At 53.2% G+C, this 15,724-nt stretch overlaps 1 protein-coding gene across 1 annotated transcript; it reads right to left on the bottom strand.

The window, feature by feature from the left end:
* Window positions 1–1,606: 1,606 nt before the first annotated feature.
* Window positions 1,607–13,524, bottom strand: LOC142069737 (glutathione S-transferase 2-like). The gene is made up of 8 exons (XM_075121949.1): window positions 13,451–13,524; window positions 10,205–10,283; window positions 4,967–5,031; window positions 4,394–4,475; window positions 4,054–4,154; window positions 3,325–3,420; window positions 3,091–3,201; window positions 1,607–1,925 (listed from the first exon to the last, which is right to left on the bottom strand). The coding sequence occupies exons 1-8, from the start codon at window positions 13,484–13,486 to the stop codon at window positions 1,830–1,832; spliced, it is 666 nt and encodes a 221-aa protein (XP_074978050.1). The 5' UTR covers window positions 13,487–13,524; the 3' UTR covers window positions 1,607–1,829.
* Window positions 13,525–15,724: the final 2,200 nt, after the last annotated feature.

Here is a 15,724-nt window from a genome sequence, read left to right as displayed (position 1 = left end):
GGGGAGATGTCTCTACTGTGTGCTGCAAGCGTGAGAAGCAAGAGGAAGAAAATAAGCGCCCCTGAAGTTGAGGGGGGCACGGCCCGTGGCACCAGTGGGCCTCAGCCATGGTTGCACTGAGCATCAACTACCAGGGCAAAGAGGGGATTGGGCCGAGCTGGCATCCTTCCAATGCAGTACTCCAGGAACAGAACTCTGGGCGGGCAATCGATACCTCCCCATCCCCATGCAGGGCTTTCCAAAAGGCCCAGGCCCCACTTATGTCCCCCAAGGTTTTCTTCTCCTCCCACCAGCATCACTTCTTCCCTGCTGCTCCCCTTCTCCTTCCCCATTGGCACCTCACCCTCTGCCCTCCTGGGGTCACCATTTCTCTATGCTAGTGTCAGGGTAGCTGGCCCTTGTGTTTAGGCACAGGGGAGAGCCATGTTGTGTGATCGTTGCGGGGAACAAAGGGCGTACACTCCTAGTTTGCTAGAGATTGGAGGAAGAAACACAGGGACCCCCTGGCTCACACGGTGCTCAGCAAGGGAGTTATAGTCACAAACGTTGCCATGAACACTGGCGCTCACTGTGTAAGGTACTGGCTCTGTGTACCCAGGAGCAAGTGTGTGATGGTGTCCTCGAGTAGCTGAGCCCAAAGGAAGATAAAGGACCTATTACATCTGCCAGCCAGGGGAGATCTCCTTTAGCTTAAGCAGCAGAGGCCTGTGGCTTTGGAGGTTGAAAGGTCAGGCATTTATGTCAGCCTCAAACCCTCCACCTGATTGGAATGACTGGGTTCCTCTCTGCTACTCCCCACAAATTCCCTGTGCGTTCTTTGCAGTTGCACAAATCCAGACTTCTTCCTAACCCTGCTCACAACTGTGGCTCCCAGTACATACAAGCATTGCATTACTTGTTCTCACAGCTGTGTGCAACCCAGCAGCAGTTCAGTGCTTTGGACCCCAGCTTCCAGACAGCTCAGCTCTGTTGCAGGCACCGAAAGGAGGGCCCAGACTGAGTTCTCTTAGGGATCTGGCCCTCTGTGTCAGACAGGGGCTGCAGGGTGCAGCACACTTAGAAACCTGATTGGGTGCGTCCCGCTTTCTCTCCCCTCTACCTGGCTGAGCTGTCCTGGCAGAGGGGAGGATCATGATTTAATTAGTACCTTGGTTATGCATTGGATATGACAACAGGGCTTTCTCACAATGGCCCCCAGGAACTAGCCAACTTTAATATACGTCTCTAGTCACAAAAGGGACTGAAGATTTCCCCTTTGGAACATCATGTTCTTTCTGTGTGTGTAGGGTGGCTCCAGGAGAGAGCAGGTGTAAGGGGATGGGAGAATTATCTTTCTATTTATATTTTCAAATGCTCATGGGCTCAAAGGAGTGATGAGTGTTCAACACCTCTGAAATTCAAAGCCCTTTGTCAGAGAGCCACTTGGCCATCTGGAGAGCACCAGTGGAAGCAGGAATTGGCCTGCATGCTGGGATAAATGCTGAAACTCAGAAGAGGTTCAAAAGTAGAACTAAGGCTTGATGAGTACCTGCTAATCAGAACTCCCGAGAGAGCTACTGGTTTTTAAAAAATAGAAACCAGGAGAGTCAATAAGCGGAGACGACTCTACAGTCACCAAAATGTTTTCATTAGCCAGTAACTGGGAAATCGCACAGCTAGCTTAGCAGGAAGGATTACGACAGGGCTTGGGGATTTCAGCTATTGCTGATTTGCTGTTCAATGGGACTTTGCAAGCTAGAGGGGTCCCAGGGGTCTCCAGCTCCTTCTCAGATGCTGCAGTGGGTCCATGCCAAGAGACTTGTTTGACATTTGCTGAGCTCCAGTTGAGCCTACTCCTTTCTGTTGCTCCACTGGGCAGTTCTCCAGAAAACAGGAGCCTTCATGTACCGGCCAGAACTCATGTAGGCAGCAATCTTCTCCAGGGCCTACAGGGAAAGCAAAAGAAGATCCATCAACGTAAAGATACATCATCAGCTCCTCACGTGCCCCCTACCCGTCGTCACAGCCAGAAATTCAGCAAAGGCTGCAGCCAAACAGCTCCTTGGGAATCGCTCCCCATGGCAAACCAGAAAGGCATGCAGCCACGGCTTGTCAGACGTTTCCCTATGGCCCAGTTCAAAGAATCATAGAATATCAGGGTTGGAATATCAGGAGGTCATCTAGTCCAACCCCCTGCTCAAAGCAGGACCAATCCCCAACTAAATCATCCCAGCCAGGGCTTTGTCAAGCCTGACCTTAAAAATATCTAAGGAAGGAGATTCAACCACCTCCCTAGGTAATGCATTCCAGTGTTTCACCACCCTCCTAGTGGAAAAGTTTTTCCTAATATCCAACCTAAACCTCCCCCACTGCAACAGTTCTTCTGGAGGACCAAGGGCCTGAGCCAAAGGGTGCTGAAATCAATGGGAGTCTTGACACAGACCTCACAAGGCTTTGGATCAGGTCCCGAGCATGTGGTTTTTCAAAGCTGTTGACCATTCACATCTCCGATTGATTTCACTCGGAACTTCTAAAAGCCAGGCCCTTATGTTGCTGAGCTGCTCTAGGTTTAGGAGCCCATAAAGCACTTTCTAAGAGCAGGAAGTCCTGTAACTTCTCAAAGCTCCATCTCTCAAAAACAGTTTGTCTGGTTCCAACCTCACTCTGCTCTTCAAAATCTCCTCTGCCCAAGATCCAAGCTTGAGAAATTCAGGACTGTAAATGATGTGCACTTGCAATATATTATTCAGCTACTAGCTGTTCACCAGTTCCCTGTCTCCCTCGTGAAGCACTCCAGACAATGCTGGAACTTGAGCTGTGTGGAAACTTGTTTATGTGTCTTTAGTGTGTGATTGTCTTCTATCGCGAACACCTCCTTTTTAAGATGAACTCCAATTCCATATATTGTGAAAAGGACCAAGAGGTGGGTTATTGTTTTGACAAGACAAAGGGTGCAGAAGGCTTAGAATGGAAACCATCTATTAACCTTAATTGGGAAAAGTAACTTGACCAAAGGTCACATGCTGCAGACACTGCAGACCTGGAACTAGCTTGGCCAGCCCTGGAGATCCAGAGAGCAGCATGTCACAGGGGAGTCAGGGCCAAGCTCACCTCAAATCGGTCAAGAAAATCCTTCAGGTTCTTCAGCTGATCCAGGCACTTGGGCGCGAACATGCGGTGCTGATCCAGGATGTCGTACGCAAGGAAGTCGACATAGGTGAGCTGGGAAATTAGAATGAAAATAAGCAGAGTGTCAGATCAGAACCATCCAGATCTGCACTTCCCATCTCTGGCCTCTCTCTAACACGGAGCAGCTCCGTCCTCAGTCCCTCTGTAGCCACATACCTTCTCCCCAGCAAACCACTTCCTGTCCCCCAGGAACTGGGAGAACAGCTTCAGCTTCCCGGGCAGCTGCTCCAAGTACTCCAGCTTCAGTTTCTCCTGCAAAAGGGAAAATAGAAGCAAGGGAGCTGTGGGTCAAATCCTCACAATCCCCACCACCCTGGAGCAACTCAGGGTTTCGGCTTTCTAGTGCCGCCGAAGGCAGCGACAAGGGTAATTCAGTCCCAGCCTTTGGGGCATAAACTGATCTGAAGGGATCTCCCATCCCAGACACTCTCTTCCCTCCCATGTCAGTATCGGGTAACTAGTCAGGTGCACGATAATAATTATTCACCTTCCTTTAAAGGAAGAGGCTGTGGCTAAAGATGGGCCGCGGGTAATAGACTTCCCAGACTGGTCTGCTCTGACACAATCCCTGTGACCAGCAATCCCACCTCTCTTAGTCTGTGTGGCACCGTGGGTTGGGGGAACAGGCAGTGTTGAATCTAGGGAGGTCTCAAATTCTAATCCTACCTCTGCTACTGGTTTACTGTGGGACCTCAGGCAAGTCACGTCACCTCTCTCTCCCCCGCCTCTGTAAAATGGGGATAACACCACTTCTTCCCAGGTAATTAATGAGGCTTGTAAAGCTCTGGATTATATCTACACCTGTTATCCCCATGTGACCCTCCAGAGCCATTTGTTGCACTCCAGCTCTGACCCACACCCCCAGGGGAGCAGGGATGCACTCACAAAGTCAGGGTTGTAGCACACCCTTGCAAAGGCCAGGCGGAAATCCATCACCTGGTTCTCCAGCATGTCCACTCTCTGTATCTCCTCCTCGCTCTCGCCAGCTGGGAGTCAGAAAACACACAGGGGCAGAGCGGCTCAGCAACCCTGGTTTAAATCTCAACTAGCCTCTAAGGGCTTGTCTTCACCAGAGGGAATTGTCCAGCACAGCTATTCTGGAATGACCTAGGTCTTCTAGAATAATGGCCCATCACTTTTACTCTGGACTAGGGACCTATTCCAGAAGAGCCGGTCCTGTCAACTTCACCGTGCAGACAAGCCTTCGACTCGCAGCGATACTCACCCATTTTGTGTTTGCGCGCTATGTAACGGAGGATAGCATTGCTCTGCGTGAGCTTTGTCTGGCCATCAAAGAGATAGGGGAGCTGGGAGGGCAAAGACAGGGTGTCAGGGGATAAGTTCTCCCCACCCATTTATCCTGCTCTCGGAGGGCACTGCAGCCACCACGCTACTTGTGCCGCCTAGTCGGCGGGAGGTCAAAGAGCAGAGCCAAGTGTCTCATGAGCAGGCCCTGCACATTGCTGGAGTCCACCTGTGCTCAGAGACAGCCTCTCCCTGCCCCTTTTTACCCTGCTTGGGAGAGCAGGTGGACACCAGGGCCCCAGATTCCCTGTTCAGTGCCTCACGGCCATGCACAACCACTGATCCCACTGAGGCTGGGCACGGCTGCCGCCGTGAAGACCGCAAGGCCTGAGACTCCTGCGCCAGCCAAGGGGGCACTGGAGAGCCGGGAGCTCTTCTCCAGCCAACAGCCTGGCTCCACCTGAGAGCCAGCTGTTAGTCTCCAACCACGTCCCCCTCTGACCTTGTCCTCCCTGGTGACACACGGGTGAGGGCAGAGGAGGCTGCTACATACGTTCGGGAAATCCAGCCCCAGCTTCTCTTTCTCGTTAGTCCACTGGCTTATATCATAATCAGGACCTGGAGATAAAGAACAGGATGGTAAGTCCTATGGCACGGAGACCTGCTCCCCCCCACACTGCATCTCCCTCACCACCAACCCCCCGCCCCACTGCATCTCCTAATCAACATCACCTCCCCACCACTGCATCTCCCACCCCACTCCCCACACCCACTCACTGCATCCCAACCCCTTCACTGCATCTCCACCCAGTACTGCCACCCCACAAACACCCTCACCACTGCATCTCTCCCCTGCCAGCCACCCACTCACTGTATTCCTTTCCCTCCCATCCTCTTCACCCCGACCCTCCATCTTCCCTTCCCCTCGTCTCCTTCCCTCCCCATCCCCCACCGCGGCTGTAGGCCGAGAGTCCTCACTTTTAGTCAGATGGGCAATTGGAGATTGAGTCTTTCTTCCAGTGCAGAGCTCCCCTGCTCTCCTTCTCCCCACACCCCAGGAGCGGAGGGGAGAAGGTCCTGGCCCATGACTCGCCTCTAACCAACACTTCTCCAAGTCCAGGGCTAGAAAAAGACTTTAGTCCCCAAGCTGGCCCCTTTTCACCACTCGAGCAGCAGAAAAGGGCCAGAACCCAGACAGAGCTTCCCACCAGGGAAACCCCTGGACAGCTCTATGCTTGGGACAGCAGGTTTGTATAATTTTTGGTGGTGCCCAGAATGGGTCCAAGTCCCACCCCCACCCTACCCCTACCTAAGGCTCTGGGAGGGAGTTTGGGTGCGGGAGGGGTGCTGGCTCCGGGAGGGGGTTTGGGTACAGGCTCTGGGCTGGGGCAAGGGTGCAGGAGAGGTTGAGGGGTCTGGCCAATGGGAGGTGCTGAGTCTGCGCTCGGGGCCGGGGCAGCGCACGGAGACACCATCCCTCCCCTCCCAGGATCATAGGGCCATGCCGGCCGCTTCCAGGAGTGCAAGGAGCGAGGCCGGGCAGGAAGCCCCACTGCACGGCTGATGGTGGTGGCAGCAGCCGCCAGGGTCCCCCAGACCCCTTTAAATCATCCGGGGGCAGCAGGCAGGGCCAGGGGAGAGACCCGGCCCCAAACATTGGTGGAGCACAGCCACCATGGGCCCTGAATATTCCTGGAGCCCGGGCACCACGGGCCCACACAACTCATCACCCCTGCCCTATACCACACTTCTGCTCAGCTCCTGGCACGGGGCATGCCTGTTCTGACATAACAGAGCAGCCACTCAAGGCTGTGGCAGCTCAGAGCACCCTCTGGGCTGCTCTAACACTGTGGGCCAGGCCACTTTGAAAGTCACCTGTGTTCCCCCTCCCATTCCTGAGCTGTGCCATTCCAGACATGCAGCTTGGCATCTGGGCCTAGAAAAAACAGGGAAAAGCCCCAGGACATCTAAGCATGAAGGAGCAGTGCTGCAGCGATAGATACTTAACGGCCACAATTTTCACCACTGGCCTCTGATTTTCAGAAGTACCGAGCACCCCTTGCTCCCATCGAAATCCCAGGGAGTTGCAGCTGCTCTGAGAAAAGTCACGCTCCTTATTTACGTGCCTAACATCAAGCCCCACATCTGATCCTTTCGGCCAACGCTCCCGCCCACGCTGGCCTCTCGTTCCCTGACAGTGCCATTTACCAACCTTCCAGAAACAGAATGAAATGGCTCAGTGCCAAGGCTAGACACCATGATCACAATATGGTGCTTCTTACTTGAGTGTCTGAGGCTAGCTGAGAATGGAGGTGGTGGGGGAGTGGTTCCATACAAACACAGAACCAAAGCCCTTCTCTAATAAGATGGTCCAGTAGTTAACAGCATGAGCCTGGGGAGACTGAAGTTCAAATCTCTGCTCTGCTCCAGACTCCCTGGGTTCCCTTGGGGAAATCACAAAGCCGCTCCGAGCCTGAGTTCCCCATCTGTAACACACAGATCCAAGACTTGCCGCAGTTCCCTACCACACTGGGGGATTGTGAGGCTAAATACGGTCAAAACTGTGAGGTACTCAGATACTATGATTCTGGGGGCCATATAGGCCCCCAGGATAGGTGGTATTAACAGGGATTTTCTATGGATCCTACAGAAACCTCAGCTGTATTTGGATCCCATAGAAACCTTGCTCTAGGCCACCTTAAAACTGCACTTTCCTCCTAGGACTTGGCAGCTAGTATGAATAGCCCAGCTCACAGTGCTCTGCTCTGCGTCTGGATTTAACCGCTTCCCTGCCGGCTCAGGTCCCCTTTAAAATCAGGCAGGGTGCCCGCAAGCCCGAATGATATGAAACCCTCACCACTTAGTCTGACACAGGGCGATAAGCAAAGCATAACTGGCCACATGCAATCCAGCTTTGCTTATCAGTGCTCAAAGGTCTATTTACCTGCAGGTGCTAGCTATGAAATAAAACACGCAGCAAATCCATCCTTACCAGTGCAGCCTGAACTGGGATATAGGCTGGCTGTCCTCCAACCCCTAGGACATAGGGTCTGTCTGGAGTGCAATCTAGGGCTGTAACTGCAACACATGTAGACACACCCGAACTAGCTCTGATCTAGATAGCTTTTCCGCTATCGGTACCCGCACTGTGTCAGCATGGGCCAGCTGCCCAAGTACCTACCCAGGGTCCCAGGGGAGCTTCTATAGCTGGCACTGCTATTGGCATGCAAGCTAGCCAGAGGCACATGCTGCAGTTACACCTCCAACTGCAGACTGCAGCGTAGACAGACCCTGAGAGGATTTACTGGGAGGGCAGGGGGAGTATAAGACCAGCCGAATCAGAGGGGAGAGGCAAGGCATGAGTTCCTGAGAATACTCATAGGGCCCCATGGGCCACTTACCCTGATACAAACCTAAGGTCTTACCCTCAGCTTCTGTAAATCCATGCAGATTCGTTTACACCAGCTGAGAATCTCCCTCTCCCCAGCCATGAAAGGCAGGTATTGTAATTCTTACGGTCTTGAATCAAGACAAATGATGCTAGTGCTTGTGACAAGCCCCTCCTGGTACAGGTTCCAGCCAGGGTCCCGCGTCCCAGCCAGAGGATAGGCTCTGTGATTGTCCTTATACTGAGGACAATCTGCAAGAACTGGATTTCCCTGTCCAGTGCACAGCTAGTTCTCTTCCAAAAAGAGAGTACAGTCTAGTGGTTAGAGCACAGACTTGGAGCGAGGACACCTGGGTTCCACGCCCAGCTCTGTCACTCACTCACTGTGGCTTGGTCTTCACTGCAAGAAAGGGTGTTTTTACACAGCGATAGCTGTCTTGATGTAATATTCTGGTGGAGCCAAGGCACTGCGGTTCTTACCTGGATGTAGCTCAGTGGTTCTCAACCTGTGGCTCAATCAACCCAGAGCTGCGGCCCATGTGCCATCCTCAGGGCCATACAGGTAGCTTTGGGATGTGGCCCACCATGGTAAACAGGGTGAGAACGGCTGATTGAGGCCTAGGTGGACTACAGGGCAGACCTTAACTAGCTGCATCAAGGTAAAAACGCCAGGCTCTTGTCTCCGCCATGAGTTTACAGCGAGTGAAATAACTATGTAAAAACCACACCTTTTTGTAGTGAGGACAAAGCCGCGATGACCTTAACGCAAAGCCACTCGCCCTTTCTGAGTCTCAGTTGAAAGGGGAATTTTACTTTCATGGTGCCCCGGGAAGTTGTGAGGTGGAATTTTATCGTGGTTCTAAAGGGTCAGAAATGTGGAATGTCATTGTAATAAAGCATCCGTGCCCAAAAGCAACCTGACTTCATCACTCCTCACCTCGCCACTCCCTGCCCCTGCACTGAGCCAGCTCGGGGAGAACATGTGGCTTTGACACAACTGGGGTTTCTTATCGCTCACTGTGACAAAGAGCAGCCCTGTGACCTTCAGAATTATATAACCAAATCTGGGGATGCGTGACTCGGCAAAAAAAAAAAAGGTGGGAACTTAGTCCAAGCCAAGAGAGTCACAGACTCTCTCTGCAGCCACCGAAGAGTTAACCCAAGCCCATGGGAGAGCGGAGATAGGAAGTGGCTCTTACAAAGCTGCCTTCTAGAAACAGGCTGGTGAGGGTTGAGCAACACCCCCAGCTCCCATTGACTCCAGCTGGCGTTGGGCCCCTCAAAGTCCGTCCCTTACAGCGGCACAAAGGCCAGCTCGGAGAGAGGGCACTGTCCCAATACAGGGCAGATCCCTGCTCTCGCTGAAAGCAAGGGGAGTTCTCCTATCAACTGCCGCAGGAGCAGGACCGGGCCCTGTAAGCAACAGCAAATAGAAGCCGATACAGGCCAGGCCGAACCAGACTTTGGAGGAGGAGCGACCTAAGGCAGGAGGGAGAAGAGGGTCTGACCCTCCTCCCCATTAATGCACCTCCCTTCCAGCCATCCTGCCCCACTCCGCACCATTCCCCCACCCCCACTGCACACGCACGTGCCACCTTCTTGAGTCTAACAGCCCAAGAGCCAAATACTTCACCCAGTCCCCCAAGTGCTGACTGTAGAAGTGGCACTGGGGTAATCCCGGAGGGGCTGTACAGACGGGCCTCCAGAACTGACCTCGCTAGCTGACAAATCCTCACCTCCCATTCCCAGCTAGAGAGTAAAAGGCAGTTTCTAACACAGCTGCTGAAACCTGAGCACCTCCAGGGAGCTCATTGCTAACAAGTCTAAGGTTACAACCTGCTCAGAACTGGTTTCTACCCCTAGCCCGGCAGAGTTCTCCTGGTTAACTTCAGGGGTGGCAGCAAAAGCTGCTGTTCTCCTGCCTGGTGCGATCTGCAAACTGCAACTTGATCGAATTTTGCCGTGGAAAAAATCTGGCCTGTGTCAATGATTTCCTTGCAATTTCCAGCAGCGATCTGGGCTTGATCCAGCATCAGCCTCTCTATTGCCTTCAACAAGTTTAGACCCCAAGTCAAGGGCCTGCTCAAAGGTGACTCGGGATCCAAGATGGCATCATTCAGTGCTGTTAAAGGACCTGGACACTGATTGCTATTTAACACTGTTCAGCATGGATCTTAAAGCATTCCCTAGGCCTAACGATAACAGCGCACCCCTCTCTCACAATGTGATCTCCAGTGCACTGATACAGACCCAACTACTTCTGTATCCTTCCCCAACACCAGTTCTGATCTCCACACAGGTTCCCTGCCAAGACTGCAAAAGACAATGCACGTTGCAAGTGCCCATCTCACACTCCACAGGCCAAGGCAGCCCGGGGTGTGATCTCCACCCATGCCACCTTACCTTCCCCGCTGGCGCAGTATTTCTTGTCCTCATAGGGAGTGTTCGTGTATTCCAACAGCAGTCGGATGGCGTGAGCAAGCTGCAGAGAGGAGCAAGAGAGCATTTACATCCCAGGACCCCTCCAGTTCCATTGGGTGAGCCCAGAGCTTGCCCCTCTCCAAGAAAGCAAGATAAATTGACCTTCCTCCCAATTCTGCTCACAGCTGCTGGAGCCTAGAACTATACACAGATCAAGCATGATGGCTTCTATCTTAGCCAATGCACCAAACAGGATTGAACCAGGGAACCTCCATTGCTCAGACTTGAAGACCAGAAGGGACCATCACGATTATCTAGTCTGACCTCCTGCACATCGCAGGCCACAGAACCTCACCCACCCACTCCTGTAACAGACCCCTAACCTCTGGCTGAGTAACTGAAGTCCTCAAATCATGATTTAAAGACTTCAAGTTACTGAGAATCCACCATTGATACTAGTTTAAACTTGCAAGTGACCCATGCCCCATGCTGCAGAGGAAGGTAAAAAGAACCACAGGGTCTCTGCTAATCTGACCTGGGGGGAAATTCCTTCTTGCCCCCAAATATGGTGATCTGTTGAACCCTGAGTATGTGGCAAGACCCACCAGCCAGTCACCTGGGAAAGAATCCTCTGGAGTAACTCACAGCCCTCCCCATCTAGCGTCCCATCTCCAGCCATTGTGGATTTTTGCTACTAGCAGTTTCAGATGGGCCACTGTAGTCAGCCTCATCACATCATCCCCTCCATAAACTCATCAGGCTCAGTCTTGAAGTCAGTTCGGTGTTTTGCCCCCACTGCTCCCCTTGGGAGGCTGCTCCAGAACTTCACTCCTCTGATGGTCAGAAACCTCCATCTAGTTTCAAGGCTCAGCTTGTTGATGGGCAGTTTATAGCCATTTGTTCTTGTGTCCACATTGGCGCTTAACTTAAATAACTCCTCTCCCTCCCCAAATGTATTAATAGAGAACGATCCTATCTCCCCTCAGCCTTCGTTTGGTCAGACTCAACAAGCCACGGTCCTTGAGTCGCCTCTTGTACAGTGAGTTTTCCATTTCTCTGATTATCCTAGTAGCCCTTCTCTGCCCCTATTTCAGTTTGAATTTATCCTTCTTAACCACGGGAGACCAGACCTGCACACAGTGTTCCAGGGGAGGTCTCCCCAGTGCCGTGTCGAATGGCACAGACTTCCCTGTCTCTACGGGGAATACCTCACCTGATGCATCCTAGGACTGCACTAGCCTTTTTCACAGCCACATCACATCGGGGGGCTCATAGTCATCCTGGGATCAAGCAATATACTCAGGACTTTTAGTTCCTCTGTTGCTTCCAGCAGATAAACATCCCCAGCTTATAGCAAATATTCTTGTTGTTAGTCCCTAAATTCATGACCTTGCACTATTAAATTTCATCCCCTTTCTATTCCTTCAGTTTTCAAGGTCCTCCAGATCTTCTTGTGCGATATTCCGGTCCGCCTCCATATTGGCAATACCTCCCAGCTTTGTGTCGCTCACACATTTTATTAGCACACTCCCGCTTTTTGTGCCAAGGTCATGAATGAAAATGTTAAATAAGATCAGTCCCAAGACCGATCCCTGAGTGGGACACCCCTAGTAACCTCCTGGCAGTTCACCTTTCAGTATGGCCAGTTCTAGACTCCCCTTTAACCAGTTTTTATCCACCTTTCAATTAATCCCCATCTTCTCCAATTTCATGAATAATGTTCCCATGTGGAACTGTAAAAGCACAAGCTGCTGTACCTTGAGCTAAAGCTCCATCAGACTGAAATCCACCATGGAGCGCATACGTATGTGTGAGGGGAGACGGACAACACACCTGCCCCACGGCATTAACGTGCTCCGGGGAGTTTCAGTAGCCTGAATTTGTTTCTGTTCATTGGCTCTGGGGTTTCAGGAGCCTGCGTGAGGTGCTGCCAAGCTTGGAACCCTGCGTTGCACTGTGGACCCCAAGAGGGACTTTTTTGAGGAGACCATGCGGCAACCAATGCAAAATTGCAATGGGGCTCCTTGCCTCAAGCCCCTGGGGGGACTACACCCACCAGTGACGTTCCTCCCCTCCCCCAAGACACCTGCTATTGGGAAACAAAACTTTTTGGGAAACAAAACAAAACAAAAAATTCCCAAACCAATTTATCTGAGCATCAGCTTTCGTGAGCTACATCCGATGAAGTGAGCTGTAGCTCACGAAAGCTGATGCTCAAATAAATTTGTTTGTCTCTAAGGTGCCACAAGTCCTCCTGTTCTTTCTGCGGATACAGACTAACACGGCTGCTACTCTGAAAACTTTGAAAGACTGTTAGAAATGAAGCGCGCAGTCAGGGCCTGGCAGTGGGACGGGTCCATCAGAGTTTCCCTGCAGAGAGGGGCAGGAATGTGAAGGGCTTTCTGCAGGGACGCACATAGGCACTGGCTGGGGCAGTGTCCCCAGCCTTGCTGTGGGAATAGCATATTCCTATTCCCAGGAGACTGTGGTGGGTGCCAGACACCCCAGCGCCGAGAAACGGCAACGCATTCCGGCGGGCGGTTCTGCGGGGGCCGCGCCCGATGGCAGCCTTGCGATGTCCTGCTGGCTCACACAACGGCCCCAGCGACCGCCTTGGGGACCCCTGGGCTTGTGTGACCAGACAGCAAATGTGAAAAAACTGGAGGGGGTGGGGGGTAATAGGAGCCTATACAAGACAAAGACCCAGAAATCGGGACATCTGGTCACCCTAGCACTGGCTGCCCTGCAGGGACGACTCTCCCCTAGCCCCACCCTTGGGGAGGGGATGAGGGTGGGGGAGGGACCAGTTCACAGGATGGAGCCCTGCTCTGCTGGGGCTCACAGCAAAAAGTCAACTGACCTGCTTGCCAGAGCCCATTCCCCTCTCCCAGGGAAATCTTGGCTACCATGACACGTGACCCCAAGAAAACCTGATAGAGCCAACCCATACATTCCCCTACAGAGACCTCCCCCATAGCTAGGGGGCTGCCTGCCCCACTCCTGCAGCCCCACCCCTCCCGCATAACTAGGGCCGCCTGCCCCACTCCTGCACCCTCACCACTCCCCTATAGCTAGGGCTGCCTGCCCCAGTCCTTTACCCTTCCTCCATAGCTTGGGGGCTACTTGCCCCGCTCCGGCACCCCAGCTTCTCCCCCATAGCTGGGGGGCCGCCCGCCCCACTCCTGCACCCGCGCCCCTCCCCAGGGCTGGGGGGCCACCCGCGCTCACCCCGCGGATGTCCCAGTAGCCCAGCGTGACCCCCATGCTGCCCCTGCTCCGCTCCCGCTGCGGCTGCCTCAACACGATGCGCTTGGGTGGGGACGCGGGGGCAGGGATCCGAGTCCAGCCCCGGAACCCGGTTACTTGCCCGTCCGGCCAAACTCGCTTTCCCAAGCCCTAGCCGGTCGCGGGGGGAGAGGGGGGGCGGATCCTGAATCTTGCGGACCCCCTGTTAACCCTGCCCTGGCAGCCTGCACTCCGGGCAGTCCCCCAGACCCCTCCCCTGGCCCCCCAAGCTCCCTGCCCCCTGGGGGGACCGACTCCCCCATCTCTGGGGGGCTGGGGTTAATTTAGCTGGTCGCTGAGCTGGCGGCTCCCTGCAGTATTATGCCCTGGTGCTGGCCAACCTGCGGAGCTCCCTGCAGCAGGATGGCGCTCTCTCCATCGCGTCCTGAGGGTCAGTGGGGCAGTGTGTGTGTTGTGGGGGAGGGGTTGACTTGGCAGGACTCTGAGCTGGGTGACTGACCCTTCCTTCCCTGGTCACCTGGGCCCCTTCATTCGCACCCTGCCCATCCAGCTTCGGGCAGTCGCTTTGCTCAGCTCTGCTGGGTGCAGAAAATAGAGCCCAGGAGACAGCGGAGGTGGCTGTGGCATCCATAACCACTGTCCCCTTCCTGTCGCAGATAGGGGGACGGTGGTGAGACTGGGACCAGAGAAGCGGGGGCACCAGAGGCACTAGGTCCTTACCTCCTGCTGAAAAGGGCCTGAGTGTAGCCGTTGAAGGGATCTGGAGGTCTGGAGCCCCTGAGAGGGACTTTTTGTTACTTTACTTGTTCATTTCTGTTGGGTCCATATTGAAGGTGTGGGCGCACCATGGATTTATATAGAGGCATTATGATATTTACTGTTTTATTATCTATCCCTTTCCTAATGGTTCCCGACATTGTGTTAGCTTTTTGGACTGCTGCTGCACACTGAGTGGATGTTTGCAGAGAACTATCCACAGTGACTCCAAGATCTCTTTCTCGCATGGTAACAGCTAATTTAGACCCCGTCATTTTATATGTATCGTTGGGATTATGGTTTCCAATGTGCCTTACTTTGCATTTATCAACCCAGTCCTTTCGCCAGGGATGCATGGAAGAACATGCAGCCTCTGGGCCAGGGCCAGAAGACGCTTTTTTCTGCTTTAAATGAAATGGAGACAGAACATGTAGAAAATCCAAGGGTATTTGACGTGGAGCCTGGACTCTCTGTGGACATGGATGAATGAAGGGGACCCCTGCTTACCCCTTCCTGAGGTTAGAACTTCATCTGTTTGGCTTTGGCTCGGTTTCTGCCGTGAGAAATGTAAGGCCTTGCTATGTCCACTGAGCCCCGACACTGGTGTCTGTCCTAGCCAGCCATCAGCGGAAGATGTCACAATAATCAGATTTGCCCCAGTGCCAACTACATCTGAAATAATACAGGTTTCCCTAATACTCCCCTTCTAGGGTTTTAAAATCTCATTCCCCCTCCCCACTTTCTGCCTAAAACTCCTACCCCCCTGTCACGGAGTGTGGGGGAGTCCAGGCCCTGCACCCCTCTTCCTGGGATTCACTGAGACTCTCAGCCAGCCAGTAAAACAGAAGGTTTATTGGACAACAGGAACACAGTCCAAAACAGAGCTTGTGGGTACAACCAGGACCCCTCAGTCAAGTCCTTCTGGGGGAGCAGGGAGCTTAGACCCCAGCCCTGGGGTTCCCTGTGTTCCTCCACCCAGCCCCAAACTGAAAACTAAACCCCCCCAGCAGGTTCCCTGCTGCAGCCTCCCTCCACATTCCTGGGCAGAGGTGTCACCTCCCCCTCCCCCCCCTGGCTCAGGTTACAGGCTCTCAGGTCTCCCATCTCTAGTCTGCAGAAGAGAAGAATGAGGGGGGATTTGATAGCTGCTTTCAACTACCTGAAAGGGGGTTCCAAAGAGGATGGCTCTAGACTGTTCTCAGTGGTGGCAGATGACAGAACGAGGAGTAATGGTCTCAAGTTGCAGTGGGGGAGGTTTAGATTGGACATTAGGAAAATCTTTTTCACTAAGAGGGTGGTGAAACACTGGAATGCGTTACCTAGGGAGGTGGTAGAATCTCCTTCCTTAGAGGTTTTTAAGGTCAGGCTTGACAAAGCCCTGGCTGGGATGATTTAACTGGGAATTGGTCCTGCTTCGAGCAGGGGGTTGGACTAGATGACCTTCTGGGGTCCCTTCCAACCCTGATATTCTATGATTCTATGATCTCCAGGGCACATTCC

This window comes from Caretta caretta, chromosome 21, assembly GCF_965140235.1.
Source record: "Caretta caretta isolate rCarCar2 chromosome 21, rCarCar1.hap1, whole genome shotgun sequence".
Lineage (NCBI taxonomy): Eukaryota > Metazoa > Chordata > Testudines > Cheloniidae > Caretta > Caretta caretta.
This window is presented reverse-complemented; position numbering and strand designations above follow the sequence as displayed.

Coding starts and splice junctions, on each gene's coding strand:
- LOC142069737 (XM_075121949.1), bottom strand. CDS start 13,486: ATGGGGGTCACGCTGGGCTACTGGGACATCCGCGGG. Junction 3,421..4,053: donor TGTGCTACAACCCTGACTTT/GTGAGTGCATCC, acceptor TCCCTTTTGCAG/GAGAAACTGAAGCTGGAGTA. Junction 3,202..3,324: donor AGTGGTTTGCTGGGGAGAAG/GTATGTGGCTAC, acceptor CTAATTTCCCAG/CTCACCTATGTCGACTTCCT.